Source organism: Actinia tenebrosa, unplaced genomic scaffold (assembly GCF_029948245.1).
Source record: "Actinia tenebrosa isolate PJP-AT-01 unplaced genomic scaffold, QUT_ActTen_1.0 PGA_scaffold15__27_contigs__length_11533743, whole genome shotgun sequence".
Lineage (NCBI taxonomy): Eukaryota > Metazoa > Cnidaria > Anthozoa > Actiniaria > Actiniidae > Actinia > Actinia tenebrosa.
In genome coordinates, this window is record NW_028292575.1 from 1,227,789 (window position 1) to 1,250,980 (window position 23,192).

At 37.2% G+C, this 23,192-nt stretch overlaps 5 protein-coding genes and 1 long non-coding RNA gene across 6 annotated transcripts; 2 read left to right on the top strand and 4 right to left on the bottom strand.

The window, feature by feature from the left end:
• Positions 1-725: 725 nt before the first annotated feature.
• On the bottom strand, positions 726-12,003 carry LOC116298498 (uncharacterized). The gene is made up of 7 exons (XM_089030239.1): positions 11,334-12,003; positions 10,459-10,530; positions 9,792-9,863; positions 7,567-9,539; positions 7,302-7,336; positions 2,384-2,580; positions 726-2,029 (listed from the first exon to the last, which is right to left on the bottom strand). The coding sequence occupies exons 1-4, from the start codon at positions 11,921-11,923 to the stop codon at positions 8,051-8,053; spliced, it is 2,223 nt and encodes a 740-aa protein (XP_088886365.1). The 5' UTR covers positions 11,924-12,003; the 3' UTR covers positions 726-2,029; positions 2,384-2,580; positions 7,302-7,336; positions 7,567-8,050.
• LOC148910797 (uncharacterized) lies at positions 5,938-6,723 on the bottom strand. The gene has a single exon (XM_089030609.1). It carries the CDS (start codon positions 6,721-6,723, stop codon positions 5,938-5,940), a length of 786 nt encoding a protein of 261 aa, XP_088886735.1.
• A 2,279-nt stretch (positions 12,004-14,282) lies between the features above and the next one.
• On the top strand, positions 14,283-16,675 carry LOC116298517 (radial spoke head 1 homolog). The gene is made up of 3 exons (XM_031707016.2): positions 14,283-14,659; positions 15,173-15,466; positions 16,041-16,675. Exons 1-3 carry the CDS (start codon positions 14,481-14,483, stop codon positions 16,228-16,230), a joined length of 663 nt encoding a protein of 220 aa, XP_031562876.1. The 5' UTR covers positions 14,283-14,480; the 3' UTR covers positions 16,231-16,675.
• On the bottom strand, positions 16,670-17,010 carry LOC148910798 (uncharacterized). Its single transcript, XR_016119837.1, has 2 exons — positions 16,932-17,010; positions 16,670-16,828 (listed from the first exon to the last, which is right to left on the bottom strand). It is a non-coding gene; the product is annotated as an uncharacterized LOC148910798 (long non-coding RNA).
• Positions 16,987-18,369, top strand: LOC116298518 (cytochrome c oxidase assembly factor 7). Its single transcript, XM_031707017.2, has 3 exons — positions 16,987-17,159; positions 17,227-17,367; positions 17,715-18,369. Exons 2-3 carry the CDS (start codon positions 17,253-17,255, stop codon positions 18,125-18,127), a joined length of 528 nt encoding a protein of 175 aa, XP_031562877.2. The 5' UTR covers positions 16,987-17,159; positions 17,227-17,252; the 3' UTR covers positions 18,128-18,369.
• On the bottom strand, positions 18,323-23,022 carry LOC116298516 (uncharacterized). The gene is made up of 6 exons (XM_031707015.2): positions 22,692-23,022; positions 22,297-22,444; positions 21,147-21,446; positions 20,498-20,743; positions 19,520-19,771; positions 18,323-19,218 (listed from the first exon to the last, which is right to left on the bottom strand). The coding sequence occupies exons 1-6, from the start codon at positions 22,833-22,835 to the stop codon at positions 19,064-19,066; spliced, it is 1,245 nt and encodes a 414-aa protein (XP_031562875.2). The 5' UTR covers positions 22,836-23,022; the 3' UTR covers positions 18,323-19,063.
• Between the last annotated feature and the right edge of the window lie 170 nt (positions 23,023-23,192).

Genomic DNA, 23,192 nt, shown 5'->3' on the forward strand with positions numbered 1-23,192 from the left:
GCCAAAAAGTTTACTTAATCATGCTCTTTAATCAAATAATTTGATACATTGACGCGTTAGTTACTGAGGAAAAGAATATTACGTGTACCTCGAGGCATAAATTGTCGTTCTAAACCCAGGTATTTTACTGATAAAAATGTATGAAGACAATTAAAAAAAAACTTGGTCGTAAATGACTTTGTCTTAGAAATCGTTTATCAACCCTTGATTGAGTGGTGCTTGAGTAAAAACCGCAATGAGGTGTAAATAACCCAATCAAACATCATTGGCGATACAATATGGCTTCCTGTCTCAAAAGGAAAGTATTAATTAAGAAGGTACACACTTCCGATCACACGACAGGGCTTCTCTAGTTGCATTGATTTAACGTACTTCTAACGGTCTATACAGGAAGTTGTTGACAGCAAGAAAGGACTAGAGTGGTTTAGGAATCTTTGAATGATCGATGTTTGAACAATTTGTTCACCTGTTTTAATGGCGACGTCGAGTCTATACTTCTAAAACCGAAGACCCGTTTAAGGTTCTTAGCTTCTCATGTACAAAAGGTTGGATGCAGGGAAAATTGCGAACAAATAGATTGCGAACAAATACCAGAAAATAAAAAAATATAACTTTTTCCAAAACAAATTGGCATTGATTTGACATTGGAATTATAGGTTTTTTAATCAGGGATGAACGAATACTGAATAATAGGTCCAAGAAAAGACTCTGAGGAACTCCAAACAAACGAAGAATTGACCGTTTATTTCAATAATTACTTTCTACCGTTGATCATGCTTCGGATTTTTCATAACTTTGGAAAACACAAATCCTACTGATCTGTTCTTAAGGATTCTCCTTTCAGTACGTGGGTGCGTGTCTATATAATACCACACCATCAAAATCACAGTAATGCGAAGAATCCTGTCTACCATAAAGGAAGTGTTTAACTTACAATTGACGCGGTTTGTTGGCGCCGTTCAACGTAAGCCAGGAGTCAAGCCGTCTCTTTCGATTCATTATTAGTCCGAACGAGCACTAGCCAAGTCTCATAATCACTCACTAAGTTATAGATCTATTATTGATCTTGTTGTATCATTAGAGAAGGCGTTACGAGGCATACGTAGAGTTTGCAAGAACTTCTACGGATCGGAGATGAATTATTTATACCATGTATATTGGCCTCTGTTCTCGAACCGTGTGTCTAATTTACCTGGAGCACATGGAAGAGGAATTCATATCACGTACTTGCATCTTTCAAAGCAGATGAAATCTTGCATCTTATGCGCAATTGTTTTAGTCGTCCAATTTTTAAAAAAGGCAACTGAATATGCATTTAGGTTTCTTGATGTTGCCAACATGGACATTGAATGGCAAAGTAGTAGAAATATCATGGGCTCTTGCAATCTTGTTATGATCTTGGGGATTCAAGACCTTTCACTTATTTCGTTTATACTAGAGATAACGAAGTTGAAATGCGCCAGAAATTGCCATACAATCTAAATATGCACACTTTAAGCCATTTTCATCGATCATCAAAATATATTGTCAGTAGCAAAGAGTAGTCCAGACATGGACCCGCACTTTTAATTTGTCGATGCGCGCGGCGAAGACGAACCGAGTATAATAAATGGAAAGAGACTGGCTGTAACTTTTCTCAGTCTGGCTTCTGTTTTTATGTTATTTCCGAAGCATAATTATCTAGTAAGAAAAAGGGGTCAAGTTTGGATTAGTTTAAGAGAAGACAATTAGTAAGTACAGTTCTAACAAGAAATAAATTTCTAGTCTTCTTCATCAGGTGCTCTGTCGTAACCTTCCTCAAGGTAATTGTGTTTTCCTTCCACTTCGAAGTACTCTCTCATTTTCTCCTGCGCATAATGGGGGTTTTCAAGGACCGGGTCGTAGTCTCGGCCACGAATCCTTTGTATTTGCTTCCTGGCTTCTGCAGAAGTGACTTGTTTTTTCTTTGGCACCAGTTGACCTTCACGTTGCATGATCCAAGTCCATTCCATTCCCATCTCATCGCGCATGAGAATCAAATCTGTTACATCTTGAAAAACGATTATGAAATAAACATATCAAGTCTTAGTAAATCTCGCTTTCCGATTGGTCGTGGCGATCTCTTTATGAAAGCCTACAGCACGCATGCGCGCTTTCTATTTCGTCAATCATCATTTTGTATCTAGTTCAAAATAACAGCTATTGTAATTTGTATTTTGGAAAAGAAACATCCCATTTCCCCGAAGAAGAAAGTTAGTAACGCTGCAGGTTTTAACAGCCGCCATTTTGGTCGAATTTAACAAAAACTAAGAATTGTAATCAGTCTCTTTTGTTACATCAACCAACATGGCCGTTTCCATATGTTAAATCCATTTTCTACCTATTTGACGATTTCCTCACTTACTTGGGACTTTCTCCCCCGTCATGCCATACTCTGCCTTGTACAGATGCACTTTACCGTTGTTCATAAACTCATTAGTACAAACTCCTGGTCGTTTTTCGTTTTGAACATTAGCGCAGAGTGCGAAAGATTTCGAAGATGAAGTGGATTGGCAAAGGAGGTGAGCCGACGTTTAACAATCCAAGTCTTAACAATAGGAGCTGAAAGACAAGAAAAGTCCAGTCTGTGGTGTATTTGTGTTTTATTATGTACGATCGTCATATATAATTACATGTCAATCAATGCAAATCTAACATTTCCTCCCTTCTTAGTTATGAATCACTGTGATAGAAAAAATAACTCAATAATAATGTCTCTGAATGTTCATATCTATTATGACTGTCCTAATATTGTTCATACATATAACGTTTTGGTGGGCTTCTGTGCCTTGTTGGGTATCGATGTCCTTTGCCTTGTCCTTCTTGCGTCATGTTGCTCTTAGCGGGGGTAACTTTCTTGCTTGTCTGGGTTGTGCTGACTGATGGCTGTTCTACTGCTGATGGGCAGACATCTTCTGCTGGTCTTGGTTGAGGGTCGCTTTGATTTTCATCATGCTTCCTTTCTTGGATTTGGTCTGTGTGCCTTCTCCAATAACTTCCAGCTTCTGTTTTGACTTCATACATCAATGGTCCTAGTTGTGTGTTGATGGTTCCATTAACCCACTTGTCTTGTCCTCTGTAGTCTCGAACTGTCACTGGCTGTCCATCATCAAACAAGCGTATAGGTGTTTTCTTCTCAAGTGCTTTCTTCATTTGTTTCTTCTACACTGTGCTTTTTATATCTGGCTTCATCAAATCCAGACGTGAACGTATGTTTCGACCAAGGAACATTTTGGCTGGTGTTTCGTTAGTGGTAGCATGAGGTGTGTTGCGGTACATCAGTAGGAAATTTGCTATCTTCTTGTTTAAAGAGGCTGATTCTGATTTCATTGCCTTCATACTCTGTTTGAAGGTTTGCACGAATCTTTCTGCTTGTCCATTCGTTGCAGGATGGAACGGTGCTGATCTAAAATGGTGAATCCCATTGCTCTTCATGAATGTTTGAAATTCCTCTGACGTGAATTGCGGTCCGTTGTCAGAAACGAGCTGCTGTGGTACGCCGTTTCTTGCGAATACTGAGCGTAGTACCTCAATAGTGCTTGTTGCTGTGATCTTGTTCATTGGAAACACCTCTGGCCATTTAGAGTGTGCGTCGACTATAATCAAAAACTGTTTGTTCATAAATGGTCCAGCAAAATCGATATGGATGCGTTCCCAAGGTGAACTTGGCCATTCCCAGGGGTGGATGGGTACCTTTGTTGGGTTGTTTCGTACTTTGTTACAACCAGAGCAGGTTTTGGTTATCTGTTCAATTTCGGAGTCGATTCCTGGCCACCAGATGTGACTTCTAGCGAGGGCTTTCATTTTCACTACGCCTAGGTGAGTTGAATGGATGACCTCCAATACTTGTTTCCTTAGGGTGTCTGGAATGATTACTCGTATTCCCCACATGAGACATCCCTGATACGTTGTGATATCATCTCGACGATTGTAGTACGCCAGTAGTAACTTGTCGTCTGGCTTAGTTGACCATCCAGACATGGTCTGTTTATAGACTCTACTTAAGATCTTGTCCCTTGTTGTCTCTCGCCTGATTGTTGCGCTTGTCACTGGTAACTGTTCAAACTGACTTAAGTGAAAAATGTCAACAGCTTCTTCCTTTTGATCCTCTGGGGTTACTTCGAACGGTAGTCTTGAAAGGGCGTCAGCGTTAGTGTGTCGCTTAGTGTTCCTATACTCTATGTCGTAAGTATAGCCTGATAGAAACATAGCGTATCGCTGTAGTCTTGTAGCTGTGGTCACTGGTATGCCTTTGGTTGGGCTGAAGATGGTTACTAGTGGTTGATGATCCGTAACCAACGTAAACTGTCTTCCGTAAAGGTAGGTGTGGAATCGTTTGATTCCAAAGATGATTGCTAATGCTTCTTTGTCAATTTGAGAGTAGTTTTTCTCTGCTTTCGTTAAGGTGCGAGAAGCGAATGCTATTGGTCTTTCTTGTCCATCGATGATATGGGACAGAACTGCGCCGACTCCATATGGTGACGCGTCGCATGCTAAGCGGATAGGCTTCTTGGAATCATGATGACACAATACCAAATCTGATGTGACCATCTCTTTTACCTTCTCGAAGGCTTTGTCACATGCTTTCGTCCACTGCCATGCTTTACCTTGTTCTAGTAGCTGGTGGAGTGGTCTCATTACCGAGGCTAGGTCTGGTAGAAATCTGTGGTAATAATTTACGAGGCCAATGAATGCGCGAAGCTGAGTGACATTCTTTGGTGCTGGAGTATCACGCACTGCTTTAATCTTCTCCTCTGTCTTGTGTATGCCGTGCTTGTCTATCTTGTGTCCACAGTATTCGATCTTATCTTGGAAGAACTGGCATTTGTCTAGGTTGACCTTGAGTTGGTACTGTTGCAGACGGCTCAACACACTATCCAGATTGTTAAAATGTTCGGTATTGTCCTTACCAGTTATTATCATGTCATCTAGGATGCATTGGACTGATGGTATTCCTTGCAGAATCTGTTCCATAGTCCTCTGCCATATTGCTGGTGCAGACGCGATTCCAAACAACATCCGGTTGAACTGGTATAGACCCTTGTGCGTATTTACAGTTAAATACTTCTTTGAGTTTTCTTCCATCTCCATGTGTAGGTAGGCTTGCCTCAAATCGATCTTTGTGAACTTTTCTCCATCTGCTAACGATGCGAACACATCTTCTATCCTGGGTAACGGGTACTGGTCCACTGCAAGCTGGGGATTAACTGTGAGCTTAAAGTCTCCGCAGATTCTTACTCTTCCGTTTTTCTTGAGTACGGGAACTATGGGTGTGGCCCATTCGCTTGTTTCCACTTTGGATATTATTCCCATTTTCTCTAGCTCGTCTAATTCTCGCTCCACCTTTGGTCTCAAGGCATATGGTAGTTGTCTGGCTTTCAGAAATACTGGTTGCGGTTCCTCTTTGAACTTTAATGTCGCCTTGATGTCCTTCACTTTCCCAATTCCTTCTTCAAAGACTGTTGGATATTTGTTTAAGATATTGTCTAGTGCGTTGTTGGTACTTGCAGGTTCCTTATTCAGTGTTAACACGTTGTTTATCTCTTTCCATTCTAACTGTATCGCTGCTAACCAATCTCGGCCAAACAGTGCTGCTGTGCCTCTCTCGACTAGATATAATTCGAGGTTTTTCTCTTGATTGTTGTACTTTACCTTGACGCGTGTGATTCCTAACGGATGAATTTTCTCTCCTGAGTAGGTTTTTAAAACAACTTTTGTGGGCTCAATTTTAGCCTTGCCGACTTGCTTCTCAAATTCATCTTTAGACATAACTGAAACTGCTGATCCTGTGTCAAGCTCCATTGATACTTTCTTTTCATTAATATTTAATGGTAGTTGAATAGGCTTAGTTTTCTTCTCTTTTATCGAATTAATGTCTAAGCTTCCTACGGGAAGTTCATTGTCGCTGTCCGACTCGTCTTAGCTATCGGCATTGTTATCGAGGGCGTGTACATTCCGGCGTGTATGGCGGCGTGTTTGTTGTCTGCGTTTAGCTAAACATGCTTTCTCGATATGTCCTTTCTTCTTGCAAAAATAACATGTAGCTTCTTTATGTTTACATGAATTAGATGAATGACCTGGTTTATCACATCTAAAACACGTATTATCTCTTGGTTTAAGCTGATTTTCGGTTGGTTTTCTAGGCTTTGCTTTAGCTATCTTGTTTACACCAACTTCTTTGTGCTTACCTTGTAATTCAATGGCGTCTTTCGCGGCCATTTCCATTGCTACGGATATTGCGATAGCTTTTTCCAGTGGTAACGTAGATTCTGAAAGCAATCTTTTCTGTATTCCGGTATTACGGATTCCACATACTAATCTATCTCTGAGTGTGTCGTTCAGGTTATCGAAGTTGCAGTGAATCGCCAGCTTCCTTAGTTGTGCTACATAGTCGTTTATAGTTTCTCCTTCGTCTTGCATTCTTGTATGAAATCGGAAACGTTGAGTGATTACAGACGGTTTAGGCGATAGTTGTCTCTCCAAAAGGTGTACGATGGTATTATACTCAAGCTCAGAAGGCTTTTCTGGAGCTGCTAAATTACGTAAGAGATTATAAGTTTTACTTCCAAGTAGCGTAAGAAGCGCGGGAACTTTCTTCTCTGTTTTGATCTCGTTGACTGTAAAATATTGTTCCAAACGCTCGATGTAGGCACTCCATGTTTCTGTAGCTTCGTCGAATGGTTCTATTCTTCCAATAAAGGCCATTTTTGTTTGTGAAAACCAAGGAAATCTCACATTATTTCAAGAAGAAGTCCTCCGAATTTTTACAATGTGGCCATCCTCGTCGCCAGTAATTGTGGTGTATTTGTGTTTTATTATGTACGATCGTCATATATAATTACATGTCAATCAATGCAAATCTAACACAGTCAATGAAGCAGGATCTCTTATTAGTAAGGATCAAGGTCGAAACAATGGGCCAAAAAAAAAAAAAAAAAGGACAGGATTTTGATGTGGGTGGCGCGCCCGCACGCGCGGTTACTGTACACGATCATTCCTTCAGAGTCCTGTGGCGTCGATTGTTCTTCTTCTTCTTCTTCTTCTTCTTGCTGCTCCTTTCAGTATTTTTCAAATTCCTCCCCCTATTCCTTTTCTCAGTTTCCTTTCTTTCTTTCCTTTTCTTGTCTTGCTCTTCTATTCCCTTTCTTCCCTATCGTTTTATTTTATCTTTATTTTATCCAGAGATTTTCAATTAACTAGTCTCAAATTTCACATTTCTTGTTTTCTTCATTTTTCTCATTTCCTGGTTAAGGAACAGCATAACAAAATATGTATAAACTTACAAGAGTCCATGCTTCTGAAAGTCTTGACTTGCCAACTAAAAAACGAAAAAAATGAAATAAATAAAGTGGTAGTAAATATATATTTGCTGTCGTCTTACTATGCAAGACTAAATCTTAGTAGTAAGGTGAGTTTTTGATAGATCTCGGGCCACGAAAGGAGGTACCAAATCGCTCAAACAACTACATAAAAACGATTAAAATAACTATACAACTACTAAACATGCACTTTTAAGATAAACATAAACTATTTTAGGTGTTTTCGTACCTTAGTATTGAATAAACTTGAAAAGGCGTTTGTTTTGCAGTCTTTGACGCTTCTTCTTGAAAAGAAGACCCGCTAGGAGTAGATAGGTTAGCAAAACAATTGCTTTACATAACTATAATACTCGTCTGAAGCCCTAGGTCAAAATCTCTCAGCTGCATACACTACATACTACAGAATTTGAGAGTCAAACGCTAACGCTAAGCCTATCAAAGTTAAAAACACTTCAACACTTCAAGTTTTCATTCAAACGTCCAAGAGTTTGATTTCGCGATTCTGTTGCCTCAATATAGATCAAAAAGTACAATATACATAGAAAATATTACAGAAGTTCAAGAAATCCTGGTCTCAAAAGAGCCCTCGCTCTTCACCGCAGGCCAGAAGAAACGTAGGCTCTGGGTACGAGATTGCGACAAACTCTGCCTTGATTTTGTGTTTCCGCGGGAAATGAAAAAAAAAAAAAAAAATTACCTATTGTTTCTGCATATCATTTTGTAAATGCAAGATTCTGGGTACCTTGCTTAACATCAAAATCTTTTCCGCTAGTTTTATCTCTTCGGGGACGTTGTGGAGTATGCCGTGGACTTCCTTCAAACACTGACAATATTATCATAGAGTTTGAATGAACGCGGCTATTTTCATCAGCAACGGCTTGATTTCTAGATTGACCCGTTACTCGAGATCCCACATGGAAACTCGTGAGCCGAACCCTCCTTAGATTTTTGATGCTGTTTTTGACTGAACGTACAAACTTTTCGTTCCTATAAGCAAATAATATTGGGTTCAAGCATGTGTTGAATACAAGGAACATAGGAGGTAGCCATTTGCTTAGAACCGTATCCTGGACAGGAGTTAAAGGGAATTTAGCACTTCCAACGGTTAAAACAAACATGCTAATGTTCGGGAAAGCAAAAAATACGAAGCTTGTGAATACCATAAGGCAGATTCGCGAGGCTAGTTTGGTTTCCCTTCGAACTCCAGCGTTTATAGTGGATCGACGGACATAAATATATATATGACAGTACTGTAGCATGGTGACCAGATATATGGCCACCAGCATTAGCATCATTCCTTGACTGTAGAACATATCTGTATTTTCGTAGTTCTTCACATTACGTACGATAATACACATGAAGTTGTCAGTTATGGTAGAACCGTCATACACATGTAGTAGATAGCTAAAAATCGAAGCAAGAATCCAGAAAAGTAGAAGAAAAATAGCGGATTTTTTCTTATTGACGCGAATCGAAGGGTTCATGCAAAAGACGATGGCAAAGTATCGCTCTGTTGTCACTAGCAACGACGTAGCGACTTCCATGACTTGTCCAAAGACAAAAATACTTCTAAAATAAGGACATAAATTATGGCGCCATTGTCGGAATTCATAGGAACTTTCAGTGACCACGCTGTGTCCGTCTCCAATGGCAACCGCATAAGCACCAATCAAAATATCGCAAAATGCCATGTGCGAGATTAGCAGTAACGTCGTCGAAGAGCGAAGTGGTTTGGTAGCAACGATTACCATGACAACAACAGTGTTGAATACTATTGCAAGGATTCCTAGTAAGAGGACCACAGGTCGTAACATTCTAATAACCTCCCAGCATTTGTTCCTATAAACATTTCTCAAGGGTTTTGTATCTGTTAAAGAAATCTTACACTCTTTGTCCATCTCACATTTTCCCTTGAAGAGGATAAACGTCGATAGAAGCTCTTCAGCCATTGGATAATATTGCTGGGGTATATAGTTGCACCCGTTTTCAGGATGAATGAGACTCCAACTTGCGTTTTCTCTTGACATATTGCAGCTTTTACACGAGTTGGAAAAAGATAAACCAAAAATCAAGGCGAGTGTGGTGTTTTTTAACAGCGAAGTCGAAAAAGAGAAGTTCTTGTTACCCTCGAGGTTCAAGACTTTGATTCTTGGAAGATCGAGGTTTCCTTTCCATGTACGTAGGTCGTTGTGTCTTATGCTCCTAAACCACATCACAACGATATTATCTTAAAAAAGCCTTCAAGTGTTATTGTAAATTAGGTCAAGAGGGACTGTGTTCGAAAGCTGTTCGAATAGTGTAACATGAGGGCAAATAATGATCTAATATTTTGATATTATTTAACTAATACTTCATTGTAAATTAAGGAGAAGAAAGACGGTTGTTTGACAGCTGTTCGAATGTAACATAAATGTGAACTAATAGTGGCAGGATTTGAAAACGAAGAATACTTACAGGTACTGCAAGGACGGTAAACCAAAAAAGATTTGTTTACGGAGAACTTGTAGCTTGTTGTCATCTAAATTACTAAATAAATGTAAAAAAAAAAAAAAAAAAAAAAAATGAACATCTTTAAATCAGTCAATCAATCACTTAGTCTCTTCTGCAATCAATTGATTTAAATCATCCGTCCGCTCCGTCCGTCTGTCCATCCGTCCGCCGTCTGTCTAATAATATATATTAGTAAAAATACACAGGTGATTATTGAAAATGTCGCGCGCTGATTGGTCGAGAAACTCACACTATCACACGATAATCACCTCCAGCGATAATCAAAAATGGCGACCAGTCGCTTTTTTGCCGGTTACCGGAAAAAATGTCTTTTATCTTCTTTTTTTTGAAAGAATCACCTGTGTATTTATACTAAAATAATTATTTGCCTCAGCCTCAGTGAATATCGGGTCATATTTACCTCGCCGCTCGAAGACTCGCGTCTTGGTAAATATGACCCGATATTCACTTCACCTTCGGCGAATAATTTGTTAAATAATAATACGGTTTATTTAAACACGTGTTGTCCAAGAGCGTAGATCTGGTTCAAAATAAGAACGCGTCTATCTGTCTCCGGCGTCCGTCTGACCTTCAATTAACTAACCACCGCATGCGGATAACATTTACTCACAGTATACGAAGTTTGTCAAATCCACGAAACACATTTTTCCATAGTTCTGTAATATCATTTTGAGCCAAGTTTCTGCAAAAGAAACCTTAATAAACACATGCACTGAATACAAAGTGGCTCGCGATTTTCTGCCGTGACAACTTAATATTATATAATATTAGTAGTAATATAGGTGAGTTGTTGCTCTTCCCTTAGCGGTCAGCGAAACGATATTGTGAGCCAGCGATATCGTTCCGCTGACCGCTAGAGGACACGCCCCAACTCACCTGTATTACTTCTAGTATTCTTAATCAATATCTGATATAATTAATCGCAATAGGTACTTTTCTGTTACTTTAAGAGGAATTCTTTTTCCAATAATGAGCAATAATGACAAAAAGCGCCAAAAACTAGACTTCCGTATGAGTTTTGATCCTAATTTGTTTAAAAACAAAAAAACAAAAAAAAAAAACACTCTTTTTAATAATGTCTTTGGTCCACTAAATCCTAATAGTCTGATTTAGTAACACTTTATTTAAAGAGGGAACCGTTATTACAGAAAACTGTACTCTCCCTTGCGGCCCTAAGACAATTTGCTAGAAATTTCACCAAAAAGACAGAACCAGCATGAATTTACATGAACCAATCTTAATATCAATATTCATACGATTATTGCACTTTTTTTTCCTTCGGACTCTTTCAAATCCAGTACTGAACCACCTGTTCCCTTAGGGGGCTTTCGTTGCACCAAGCCGATTAAATAATTCATGCTTACAGGGACAAGAAATCTTTCTTCAAAAAAAATATAAAGAATTTTTCCACAATTTTTCTATCCTACACTCAATTATCTTCAAATAATTTTGACATTTAATAAATAAATAATTCTTCGTACTTACAATGAACAAATCCTTTGCTTTGGAATATCAAACTTCTTCAGCAACTTTTTGAGATTGTTCGTTCTGCATTTCAGTTCAATCATGTCTTCTTCGACCTCTCCTTCTTCGCAATGTTTACAGAAACATCCTTTCGGACAATCCCTGATCAAATCAGAACTGTTGACTCTACTTGGACTTGTTTGCGGATCGGATATCTTTTCACCGTTGTTAAAACTAGAGGGGGGATCCGGAAAGCTCGATATTTGGAATTTCATACTTTCAGCTGGAAAAGACGTTGGCGTAGTCCTCATCGAAGCGGTTTTCAAAAACATCGTTTTGAAGCTTGTATGTTTCATATTGCTGAGATTTAGGAGAAAAGGAGTTGATCTCGAGCTTTGTATATGTAGAGATCTCACAAAGGAAGGACTAACGAAGACAGACGTTGGTTTTACGGACATGGAGATATTTGTAGTTGCTTTAGTCGTAAGGGAGTTTGTAGTTTCTGTGGCCTTTTGTGAAGGCAAGATCTGCGTCATTACAGAGGCCTGAGAGAAAACCACGGATACGTAGACAGATAGGAAAATGGTCATCATCTGAGGTGGCATGATCATTTTTTTGCTGCAAAAAAGCAATCAAAATTGAATATCGTATACGATGCGTGTGCAACAAACTAGTTTAACATGCATCACGCGCTTGGTCGTAATCAAGTATTCTGATTGGATGACGCGAGTCACATCCTCGCATTCGATTTGTTCGAAGCGGGAAGCCATATAATCAATTTTACTCGAGAGATCTTTTTTTAGCCAGTACGAAAAATCAGTATACTCTTATACCATCTGCACAGGCTGTGTTTATATAGACGAACGATATGTCAATGAGTTTGAATTTAATTACGCGTTTACAATAACAAACTAATACAGGCTTGAAAAGTTTGAGTTAACAATGACAGAAATTGTTTTCCTGGGACAATAAAGCAAAAATATTACTTTATCGTAAGCAAAAAATTAATGAAGAAAAAGAAATTATATATATAACATAATTTTGAAATTTTGATTACTTATAGAGGGCCTATTTATTAACACGAGAGAAGGCGGTGTTATGTTAAGACCTCCAGAGGCCAGGGTAGTGTTAAGTTATAGTTTAGGAACCTTTTTGCGAGTAAACTTAATAACTACAGATCTAGATCTTATCTTAAAACTCTGCTAATGATTAACGACATAAATTTTATATATGCTCTATAAGTGAAACTTTGTATCTAAAACGAATAGACGCAAATCAGGAAATTTCAAAATTTAGACGCTTCGCCTTCATTTTAGAATTAATAAAAACGGAGAGGAATTAAGATTATTTGTTGATTTATTTTCAGTGTTGACGGTTTGCACACGGCGAGCAATATGAAGTGACAGATATACAAGGATTTTCACTCGAATCTTTTTTCCTAGTTATTGAAATTTGAAATCGATCGAACTAAACAGTTATAAGCATCTCCCGAGTTCCAAGTTAGAGAATCGTAGCGTCTTTATATCTCCTGAAATAACGAATGCACGCGCTCACTGGAAAAAGAAATGGGAACGTTTTGACGGGCAGAAAAGTTGAAATTAACTTACCTCGTTTACTTTCCAAATTTCAGCTTCCCTGCGATGATTTTCCCAACGCTTTTTGCAGTTACTTTTAGTTTTTGGCACGGAATTAAATTATTGTATCGGTCAGAAGTTCATAATTATCTATATAGCTATGGATTTCTGATTCGGTTTATTATAGATTGATTCTGGAAACATTATTATATATATTAATATTTTTTGTTGCGTATGAAATTTTTTTTACATTTTCCATATTTTCGGCTTTTGTCATGGACCGAGATTATTAGATTTCAATTTGATAATCAAGTTGAAATTAAAGTCGTTATAAAAAAAAGCTTTTGTGTGGTGGCTGATGAAGATTTTTAATGACTTTTTGAAAAATAAAACTTTGGATTTGAATGTCAAAGGACTTAGAATAAAAAGTGAATCAGCTAAAAGCTAGCACAAACTGGTAATATTTTGAAAGGCAATAAGCCAGGTTATCATATACAAATGTTATCGTTATATTTATAAATGTTTCAAATTACAGACCTTTTTCACTTCATGAACTACAAGATATTTTGATTCCTTACCGGCTGGATAGCAAAGTATAGCTGTGAGGTCTTTTCTAAAAAAAAAAAAAAAAAAGGCTTTGAAAAAGCAGCGAAGATTTTTGACAAAGGGAGGTAAAAGGAGAAAAGAAGAGATAGCATGCAGCAGAGGAGGAAAAACAAAAGATAAAAACACAAGAAAACCAAAATTATATTAGTTCGCGTGCTACCCAACGTAACTATGTTTAAGTCCGACCTTATATTAACCAGAGGTAAAGTTGGACTGCATTAAATTAAACTGCACTAAATCATTCTAAATTATATCGGATTTAATGAAGTAAATCAAATACTCTTGCAAAGTGCAAAACTTTACCTTCGCAAGTCAAGGCAACCGTTGGTCTACGGTGAGGTATTGTCAACATTGTCTGATCAGCCTTTCTTTCTATTTATTTCGTGAAAAAAATGTAATAATGATTTTGCTCGAAGGCATTGTTTTAGTTTAGAGTTTTGACAGTTTAATTCGTCTTCCGGGGTTTTCATGAAATTAAATACTATTGAATTGGCGTAATGATAAACTTGTCTGTGCTTCGAATACACTCTACAAAATTAATTAATCGATTCTGATTGGACAAGAGTAAATCCCAAATTGTACTCTGTAGAGTCCCAATTAAGTTGCTCAATTTTGTTCAGGGTATTATGAACAAAAAATCGCACAATCTTCTCGTACAATTCGGAATTTATAGATACTCGTGATGTTTTGAAAGGCGGAAAGGCAGTGCGTGATCAAGACACGCGTGCTAACGCCTGATAGGCGGCGTAACGGCCACATGACAAATAGATTAACCCGAGCTGGACACTCGATCCTTTTACGATGCCATCATTTCCGTTTTGATTCTACCGAAAGATATTTCAAAATCTCGGTATTATTTTACACCGTTACCAAAGAAACGAGGAATCAATCGCATCCAAACACTAACGCCATTTGACTCCAAAGAGCGAGCAAACAGTCCTTCATTCTAGGACAAAAACTCACTACGACTTCGTAAATATAATTTAAAATGTCTTCATCTGATGAAGAAAGCATCGAAGATGACGGCTTGCCATATCTTGGAGAATACGAAGGAGAACGAAATGAGAAAGACGAACGTCACGGTAAAGGACGAGCAAGGCTACCTAATCAAGATACTTACGAAGGACAGTACGAGTTTGGTAAAAGACATGGTCAAGGAATTTACAGGTATATAAATTAAAAAAGATTAACCAATTACTAAAACATGGCTGGGGTAGCAATAAATATTACTTAGAACAAAAAGTACTCCAAGAGATTAAAAGCTCAAAGACCCTGAAGGGAATTTCATTGATTTCATTTGTGCTGTTTGACTACTACTATCTAATAGCTCGAAGCGATCATAAACGTTTACATTTAGATTATAAATACTCAAGCTTAATTAATTGTCTACAAGTAGAAGTCATGATTGTTTTAAATGTTGAGAGATTCAAGATCGCTTGAGTTTGAAGCTCCAAAACAAACTGGCGAAAGAAAGCTGAACATCGTAGATCGGATTGACAGACGCTTAAAAATACAATTAATTGATTAGTTGATTTATTTTGCGCGCGTGTGTGCGTATATTAATGAAGTTATATTTTTAGTGTTTATTTAGAAATTAATGGCTAGTCAATATCAGACAGAAATGAGTCATAGCTGGCTGACCGCTTTAACAATATTTTTTTTATAAATCCGCGTTCCCAGGTTTAAAAATGGTGCCCGTTACGTGGGGCATTATATTGGAGGGAAAAAGAATGGTGAAGGAACATTCTTCTATCCTGATGGATCCAGTTACGAAGGGAGCTGGGTCAACGATGAAAAACATGGCTGGGGCAGATATACGTATGCGAATAAAGATTGGTACGAGGGTGAATGGGTGAAAAATAAAAGACATGGACAGGGAACATATACGTATGCTGAAACGGGCTCCCGGTATGAAGGGACCTGGTTCCATGGAAAAATGAATGATGCAGGTGAACTGATACACTCGAATCACAGGTGAGATGAAACAACATCATCCGTCATCAATACGCATCATCATCAACAACGACAACATCAAGCAAAACAACAGAAATAGTACACAAACAACGTCAACAACAACGGCAGCGAATAAACTACATCAAGTGACAGGCAGCCATATCAAACATAACAGTGACAAACGACCGACAACCACATCAACGATAAACACAACAGCAGCAACGAAATCGACAACAGCAGCATGTGCAACGACAACGGCAGCAAGTACAACGACAACAGCAGCAAGTACAACGACAACATCAGCAACGAAAACGACAACAGCAACAACTACAACCACAACCACAACGACAACCACATCAACTACAACGACAACGACAACAGAAGCAACTACAACGACAACAGCAGTAACTACAACATTAACAACATACACAAAACCTTAACTTATAGTATTTTTTATCTTTATCCTAGTGCTCTTATCGTACGATATCACAAACGAGTGGAGCAAAACTTTGAAATCGTTATTTTAAGTTGAATGTCTTTACGTAAATTATCGATTAGTCTATTTTTCTCTAATAATTACTAATATATCTCGCAGGTACATAGGAACTTTTACTGACGACAAGCCAAAGGGCAAAGGAAAATACCTCTTTGACCTCGGTTGCGAAATGCGAGGAAGCTACGTGTGGATTGAGAAAGAAGACCAGAATCAAAACGTGGAAGATGAGATAGAGAATACTATAAAAGCACAGTGGATCGGGGCAGAGATTAGTCAAGCAGAAGACTGAGAGCCATGACTGTATTTAGGACATACCCTGGGTTACAGAGGGATTTCTTTTGCGGCTTTGGAAATCCCTCTGTAACCCAAGGTAAGGAGGACAGCCGAGAGAAGCCACTGCCAGATCCAGAGATCTGTTTCTATGGTGTTCCACAAGGCACGCGTATTAAGCTGAGGGTCTAGTTTCTTTAGAGCATAGTCAGGATTTTTAGATTTTTAAGCAAAAGTCTAATCCAGCTCACAGGGGAAGGAAAGGGGAGACTTTGGTCATGATTTTTAAACTCAGTCTTTGAAAAGGAATATAGGGTTAGTGAATCCCCTCCTCCCAATCCCAGGCGGCAAAGCTACTTCTCAGATCTCCTTGTAGCCTTGGGATCAGAGTTATGAGTGACTTGTAAAACATATTTTGTATAATTGTTTAACCCTATTGCTAATAGATATGAACTCACTTGATACATCTTGGTTTGTCATCTTCTTCCTCTCTTTTTCTTTCCTTCTTTTTTCTTTTCCTTCTATTTCTGAATTGCTCCTATTTCCGTTTCTATTATTCCTTTCCCTCATCCATCTATTTCTTTTTCTTCTTCTCTTCCTATTTCAGCCATTTTCTTCTTGAATACGATTATTATTATACATTAATTTGAATTTTAATAAAGCTTATTAGATGGTATTAGTAAATCCAATAAAAAAACGAGTATATTTTGATTCACTCACCCTCACTGCCCTCGTTTCCATGTTTAAGCTTTGTTCGAGCCCGCATAATAACTATCCAGCGGATTCTGCATGAAAACAAAATGGCGGATGAAGTCATGATATAACGGTACAATATATTATTTTTAAAATGGCATCAAAAAAACGACGAATTATCAGCAACCACTACTTACCTGAAGCAGTTGGGAGAGATATATAAGCATGAATGCCTTGGCTCAAAGAAAAAAGAATGTAAGCTTCTAAATCGTATATCTTTCCTCGTGTAGAATGAGTTTATGACTTAGTTTTTTATCATCAGCCTGTCATCAGCTTGGCGAGTTCTACATGGCCGTCGAAAAAGACCCCGGTAAAGCGAAGGACATTTATAAAATGGCGTGTGAGGAGTTAGGACTCATGGAAAGCTGCTTTGCATTAGCAAATTTACACTTGACTCAAAGAGGTATGAAATTCTTTGAGACTGTCTCCCCAGGGTTCTCACAGTAGTTATGCTCATTTGACCTCTGTTTATATGGGTAGAGTGTGACACAGGCAGCCCATAGATGTTAGTACTTTGTTGGAGTTAGAGCCAAAGAAGGACTAATGTCCCAAATGTCAGTACGGTTGCAAACTTTTTAGTCTTTTTTTCCAAGTTTCCTTCTTATTTACTCGTTGTATTCAACATGCAGACCAGTATCTGCTTGTCATTATCAATGTCAATGATCAAATTTAATTAAGAATGATAAAGCTGGGTTTACTCAATAAACTCACTTTCTTATCAGAGCTTATTATTAAATATGTATTTTATAGACTTTAGAGACCCAGAGGAGGCTTTAAGACTTTATACCAAGGCATGTGATAGCAACCAACCTGGAGCATGCAATAATGCTGGGTTAATATACCAAAGTGGCATCGAAGATTCACCAATCAATAAAGACATGAAGAAAGCCATGGAATTCTTTGATAGAGGCTGTAAAGAAGGAAACAGAAATGGCTGTTTCAACTTGAGTGCTATCTACCTTACGGGAAAAAATGGAATTGAGAAGGACATGAAAAAAGCTTTCGCACTGTCACTCAAAAGCTGTGAACTGGGACATCCATGGAGTTGTGCAAATGTTAGTAGAATGTATATGTTAGGTGACGGAGTGGAGAAAAATTTAAAAGAAGCCGAAAAATATAAAAAACTTGCTAAAAAACATTCTGGATATGAAATTAATTTATAGTAATTAAAATAAGATCAGTTTTGTTAATATAAACATTTCTTGTGAAATACTTTTCAATGATACTTTTACAATACTTTTTTCAATGATGATTTTCAAATACTAACAGTTGTTGAGTGTTAATTGATTCAACTGTAAATTAAGCCATTACAGTAACTGTTGATCTACTTCAAGGATGTGAAGCCATGATGTGTCAGATTGCTTTTTACATTGTAGTAATTGTTTAATAAAAATCTTCACAAATACTAGTACTTTATGAAATTAATTTATATTACTTAATTTATGCAATGCCCTTTCTATTTTAGTGATAATACATCAGGGGCAGATCCAAAATTTTGTTCAGGGAGGGGTGCACCCCTTAGAATCGAAAAGAAAAAACATCCTGTATTGGTTATCTTTGGAGTAGGGGCACAAAGTATAACCAATGAGGGGTGCGCACCCCTGGCCTGGATCCACCCCTGTTCATGTACATTCTGCATTTAATTCTTATGCTCTTTCTATACATCAGTGTAAATAGTTTCTACATTCCTTGCAGTAGTACAAAACTTATACAGCCATTGAAAATAATATGAAGAATCATTTACAAATATCATAGGTCATACTAATAACATTATCAAAGTATAATTGTTCAGTATGTTTTTTTGTTTTCACAATAAAATATATCAAGTATATTGAAGTTAAAAATTCCCTGTTACTTTTTATGTTTTGAAATTTAAGACATTTTTGTTAATGTTTTTTTTTCCAAAATGATGCACAACTTTGACTTTTTTATTAGTAGCTAACATATTTACAAATTATTTGGAATACAATCTTATTGATATGATACAGCAGTAACTAACACAATCATTCCTAAATTGTGAAGCCTTATTTAGATAACAGCAGAAAACAGTATGTTTTCCGGTTTGATGAAAATGTATTTCTTGCCTCTTCAAGTGACGTCTAATTTTCATCTCCTTCTAACTCTACATCTTCTTTCAAATAATGTTTCACTGAGACAGGAAGAGGTAGGCGATCAATCTTCTCTAAGTCACTCATGAATCGGAGTTTCCGGCGAATACAGACTTTGCACAATTGCAACAGTGGTTGGGGATTTTCTGATTGAAAAAAAAAAAAAATGAAAGAACACGTGAAACAAAGTGAAATTCATGCTTCCCAGTCTTTCCCTACTATTGGCCTCTTCATCCTTCCTGTTTCATGATTTGAAATTAAAAGAGATCCTGTAGGCCATATAAGCACTTTAAACAGCTGGAAACTGGAAACAGCTTTCGTCAAAAGTTCAAATTCTTACGGTGACCCTCCCCTCTTAAGCCCCCCACCGAAGTAAAAAAACGTAACTTCCCTCACACATCTATAAAGTACAACACAAAACTTCACCAACCCTCCTTCAACACATACCTAAAGCTTCCATAAGGGTATCCATACACTCTCTTTGTCCAGTTTCTCTTATAATGTCAAAAGGGGTATCGTCATTATTGCCCCGTATAGTTGGAGAGGCACCATATTGCAACAGTAAAGTTATAATTGCTATAGCTGTGGGTGGCGGCAGTTTTGCACGAAGTGCATGGTGTAGCGGTGTATCTAGAACCATGTCTTGAGCATTTGGCTTGCTTCCTGCATCCAGCAACAAGATTGCACACAATACTTTTCCTGTGTTTTTGAAAATACAAAAGTAAATATATCAAATAGTTCCTTGTTAGTTGTTGTTACATTCACAATAATTTGTCTTATCTACCATAGTTTTAATAAATTCCGAGCTTTCGGCCTACTTGGCCGAAATTATTAAACTATTAAATTATTAAAACTATTGAAATTATTATGAGTAAATATATCGTTTATTAAAGATATTTGGGAAGCACATGCAAATGCACTGCCCCTCACCAGTGCAACCAAGTTTTGTGTCCTACTGCGCTTGGTGTTGTAAGCGAGAGGAGTTGTTTGTTAGTTCTCTACTGTGCTTGGAGGATTTTTCTTCAAGTTCTTCTGTTTTTCCTCTCTCCTTAAATATCAACTTCTAAATTCTGTGATTGTCCCCGACTGTAATAAAACTTCCAAATGGTCATATATTTTTTGACAATAAAGTGCACAACTAGACTGATATCCATGAAACAATAGCTATGTAGCACTTATTTTGTTATTGACTATTCAGTTGTAAAATAGCTAGGAATTCACTCATGCATGAACCAAACAAAGATGGATAGAGGTATTTGCTTTTGTTCCCAACCTTCTGCTTCAGTGATATCCATTTTAATCTTGTTCAAAATAGCTTTAAATTAGACAATACACGTTTGGTTTGAATATTTGGTGAGCACCGACTCTAAAGTGATCAATAATAAAATATGATGCTATAATATTTATAACTACTATAGACTATACCTTGTTGACATGCCTCATGAAGCGGTGTTCGTTTCTGGTTATTTTGAGCATTAGGCCTTGCATTGTAATGAAGTAGTCTGTCGACAATATGTGAAAAACCCCTGAAAGCAGCCTCGTGTAGTGCAGTATGCCCACCAGCATTCTTACCATGCACATCGGCACCAGCATCAAGAAGCAAATCAATACACTCCAGATAACCCGATCGGGTTGCGATATGCAGTGGCGACCATGGCGTACATCCCTTGTCTAAAGAAATATTCAAAATTTGTGAATTTCATTTAGAAGATTGCCATTCCATTGAGCTGTATATTAATTTCTTTAACTATACAAAGAGTGGTTTTCATTATACCTTGAATACACTTTTAAATATATTTAGCACACCTAAAAATTTTGAGTAGACAAGACCCTTTGCATTCCTGCCTTTTGTTTATGATCAACTAGCATTCAAAATAAACAGTAACAATGGTAAACTTAATTATAGCTGTTGTGCTTGCATCTCAAAATAATCCTGAAAATTGACTGTCCCAGCATTAAACGTACAAACAGATTATCACATTTTTTCTGTACACTGCTGTATCTTAACAGCACCTTTGACAGGAGTCAACGGGAAATGAAAAAATGAAAGAATGATACAATAATTTTCACTTACATTCACTAGGGTTATTCACAGGGGATCCCAGTTTAACTAACATCTTAATAATATTCTGGTGTCCATATTTACAAGCTTCATGAAGAGGATGCCAATTACTGTTAGGGGTTGTGAGAGAAGCTCCTGCATCTAACAATGTTTCAATCATTTCTTGGTTTCCGGTTTGAGTGGCCCATAAAAGAGGAGTACGACCGTATTTATCTGGCTTGTCGAGATATGGTTTGTACTTGAGTAGCAACTTGACCACCTCTAGTTTTTTGTTACTTGCCGCTAAATGTAATGCAGACTTTCCTCTTCTTTCTAAGATAAATAGAGATTATCACATGTTAAGAACTTGATATCGTTTTTATTCATGAGTTTTTCCGTATCATATCGCGAACGAGCGAGTGAGCGATATGATACGGAAAAACTTGTGAATAAAAACGATATCAAGTTCTTAACATGTAATAATTTGTTTATTACACATTTAGGCTCGATATATAACACACACAAAATGTTTTATTGTCTTAAATATCCTTAACCGACTTACACCATTTCAAAATGTTAAAGAATTATACGTTTCCAATTCAATATCATTCAAGATATTAAAGCTTAATTAAAAATGTAAGAAGCACAAAATTCATCTTGAATTTGATAGAAATAAACACTAAATAGAGATTTATCTCGTCACTCTTGACTACTATTGTAGTCAAGTTACAGTTACAGTTTACCGTGAAGTGATATCGTATCACTTCACTGATATGGTTTTTATTCACGGCTTTATTTCACGGATATCGAGCTTAAATGTGTAATAAGAATAAATATACCATTGAAAAAAGATTGATATTAAGGTTTATACACACAATGTACATGAGTATATCTCCACGCCTACATATCAAGTGGCAAAGCTGTTGACTGCAGTGAGGTGTATTAATTTGCACAAGCAACTTTTGATACAGCAGCATTTGATGCAGCAGCATTTGTGCCAGCATTTGCCGCTAGTTTACCTGATTGCTTGATATTCAATTTACAAGTACATTTGAATTGCATATAACAACGTTGGAAATGGCCACAAAAATTGTATCGAAAGTTGGTAGTAAATATGTGTATTTGGGCAGGTCATTGGAGGGGGCAGATAGGTGGGAGGGACAGAAAATAAACAGAATCCTACCTAGCAAATTGATATCAGCCCCTTCTTTCAAGAGAAATTCTACACATTCAAAGTGCCCTTCCCTTGCAGCAAGGTGAAGACCTGTTTCTCCTGAAGTTACATGACAAACATTGGGTTGAAGCTTTTTCTTGGTATAAATCAATTTTGCCTGAATTAAGTAAACAAAAAAGTATAAGCTTAGTACAGTAATGTAGGATATCATAACGTATTAAAGCTTATGAATGATAAAATTGAGTATATTTTTCAGTAAGCTTAACTTTTATAACTAAAATAATGCAGACCTTGAATTTTTATACTAAAAAACTAATCTAGTAAGTAGAAATATGATCCTTGCCGAAGCATTTCGATGGTTTAATGCATTTTAACCGGGAAAAATGCCAAGACAACAGGCCTACCGTTTCTATGTCACCTTCTTTTATAGCCGTCAAGAATTGTTCCAATCCAGTTTCGTTAGGGCTGTTCAAAATTCTGGATAAAGAAGGAGGTTGACGACCAAGATAATTATTAAGAAAATTATCAAAGTTTTGTGCTTCTTGCATGATTGTTGAAGCTCATAAGAGGAGTAAAGTCGAAGCCTAAAAAATCGATTAATCTTGATTTATGACAAGAATATTTTGTCAAGCCTTCAACAGTTCATTGAAAATTGCTCGAAATCGTTAAAATAATCCAAATATTAGGTTACTTGAGACGAATCCTAAAGCATTAAGAATTTCTAAAACTTTTAGTGTGATAAAAAACAGTCATAAACAACTAGAAATATTAAAAAATTGGAAAAAAGTGCGAGTAAATTCACTACAACTTGCAAAATTATGTAAAATTTTCTTCTGTAGTGGATAACCACTGGTTGAAGTAACCGTGGGCTCAGAGGCTGTTTATTTGACCAAATATGGTAGTAA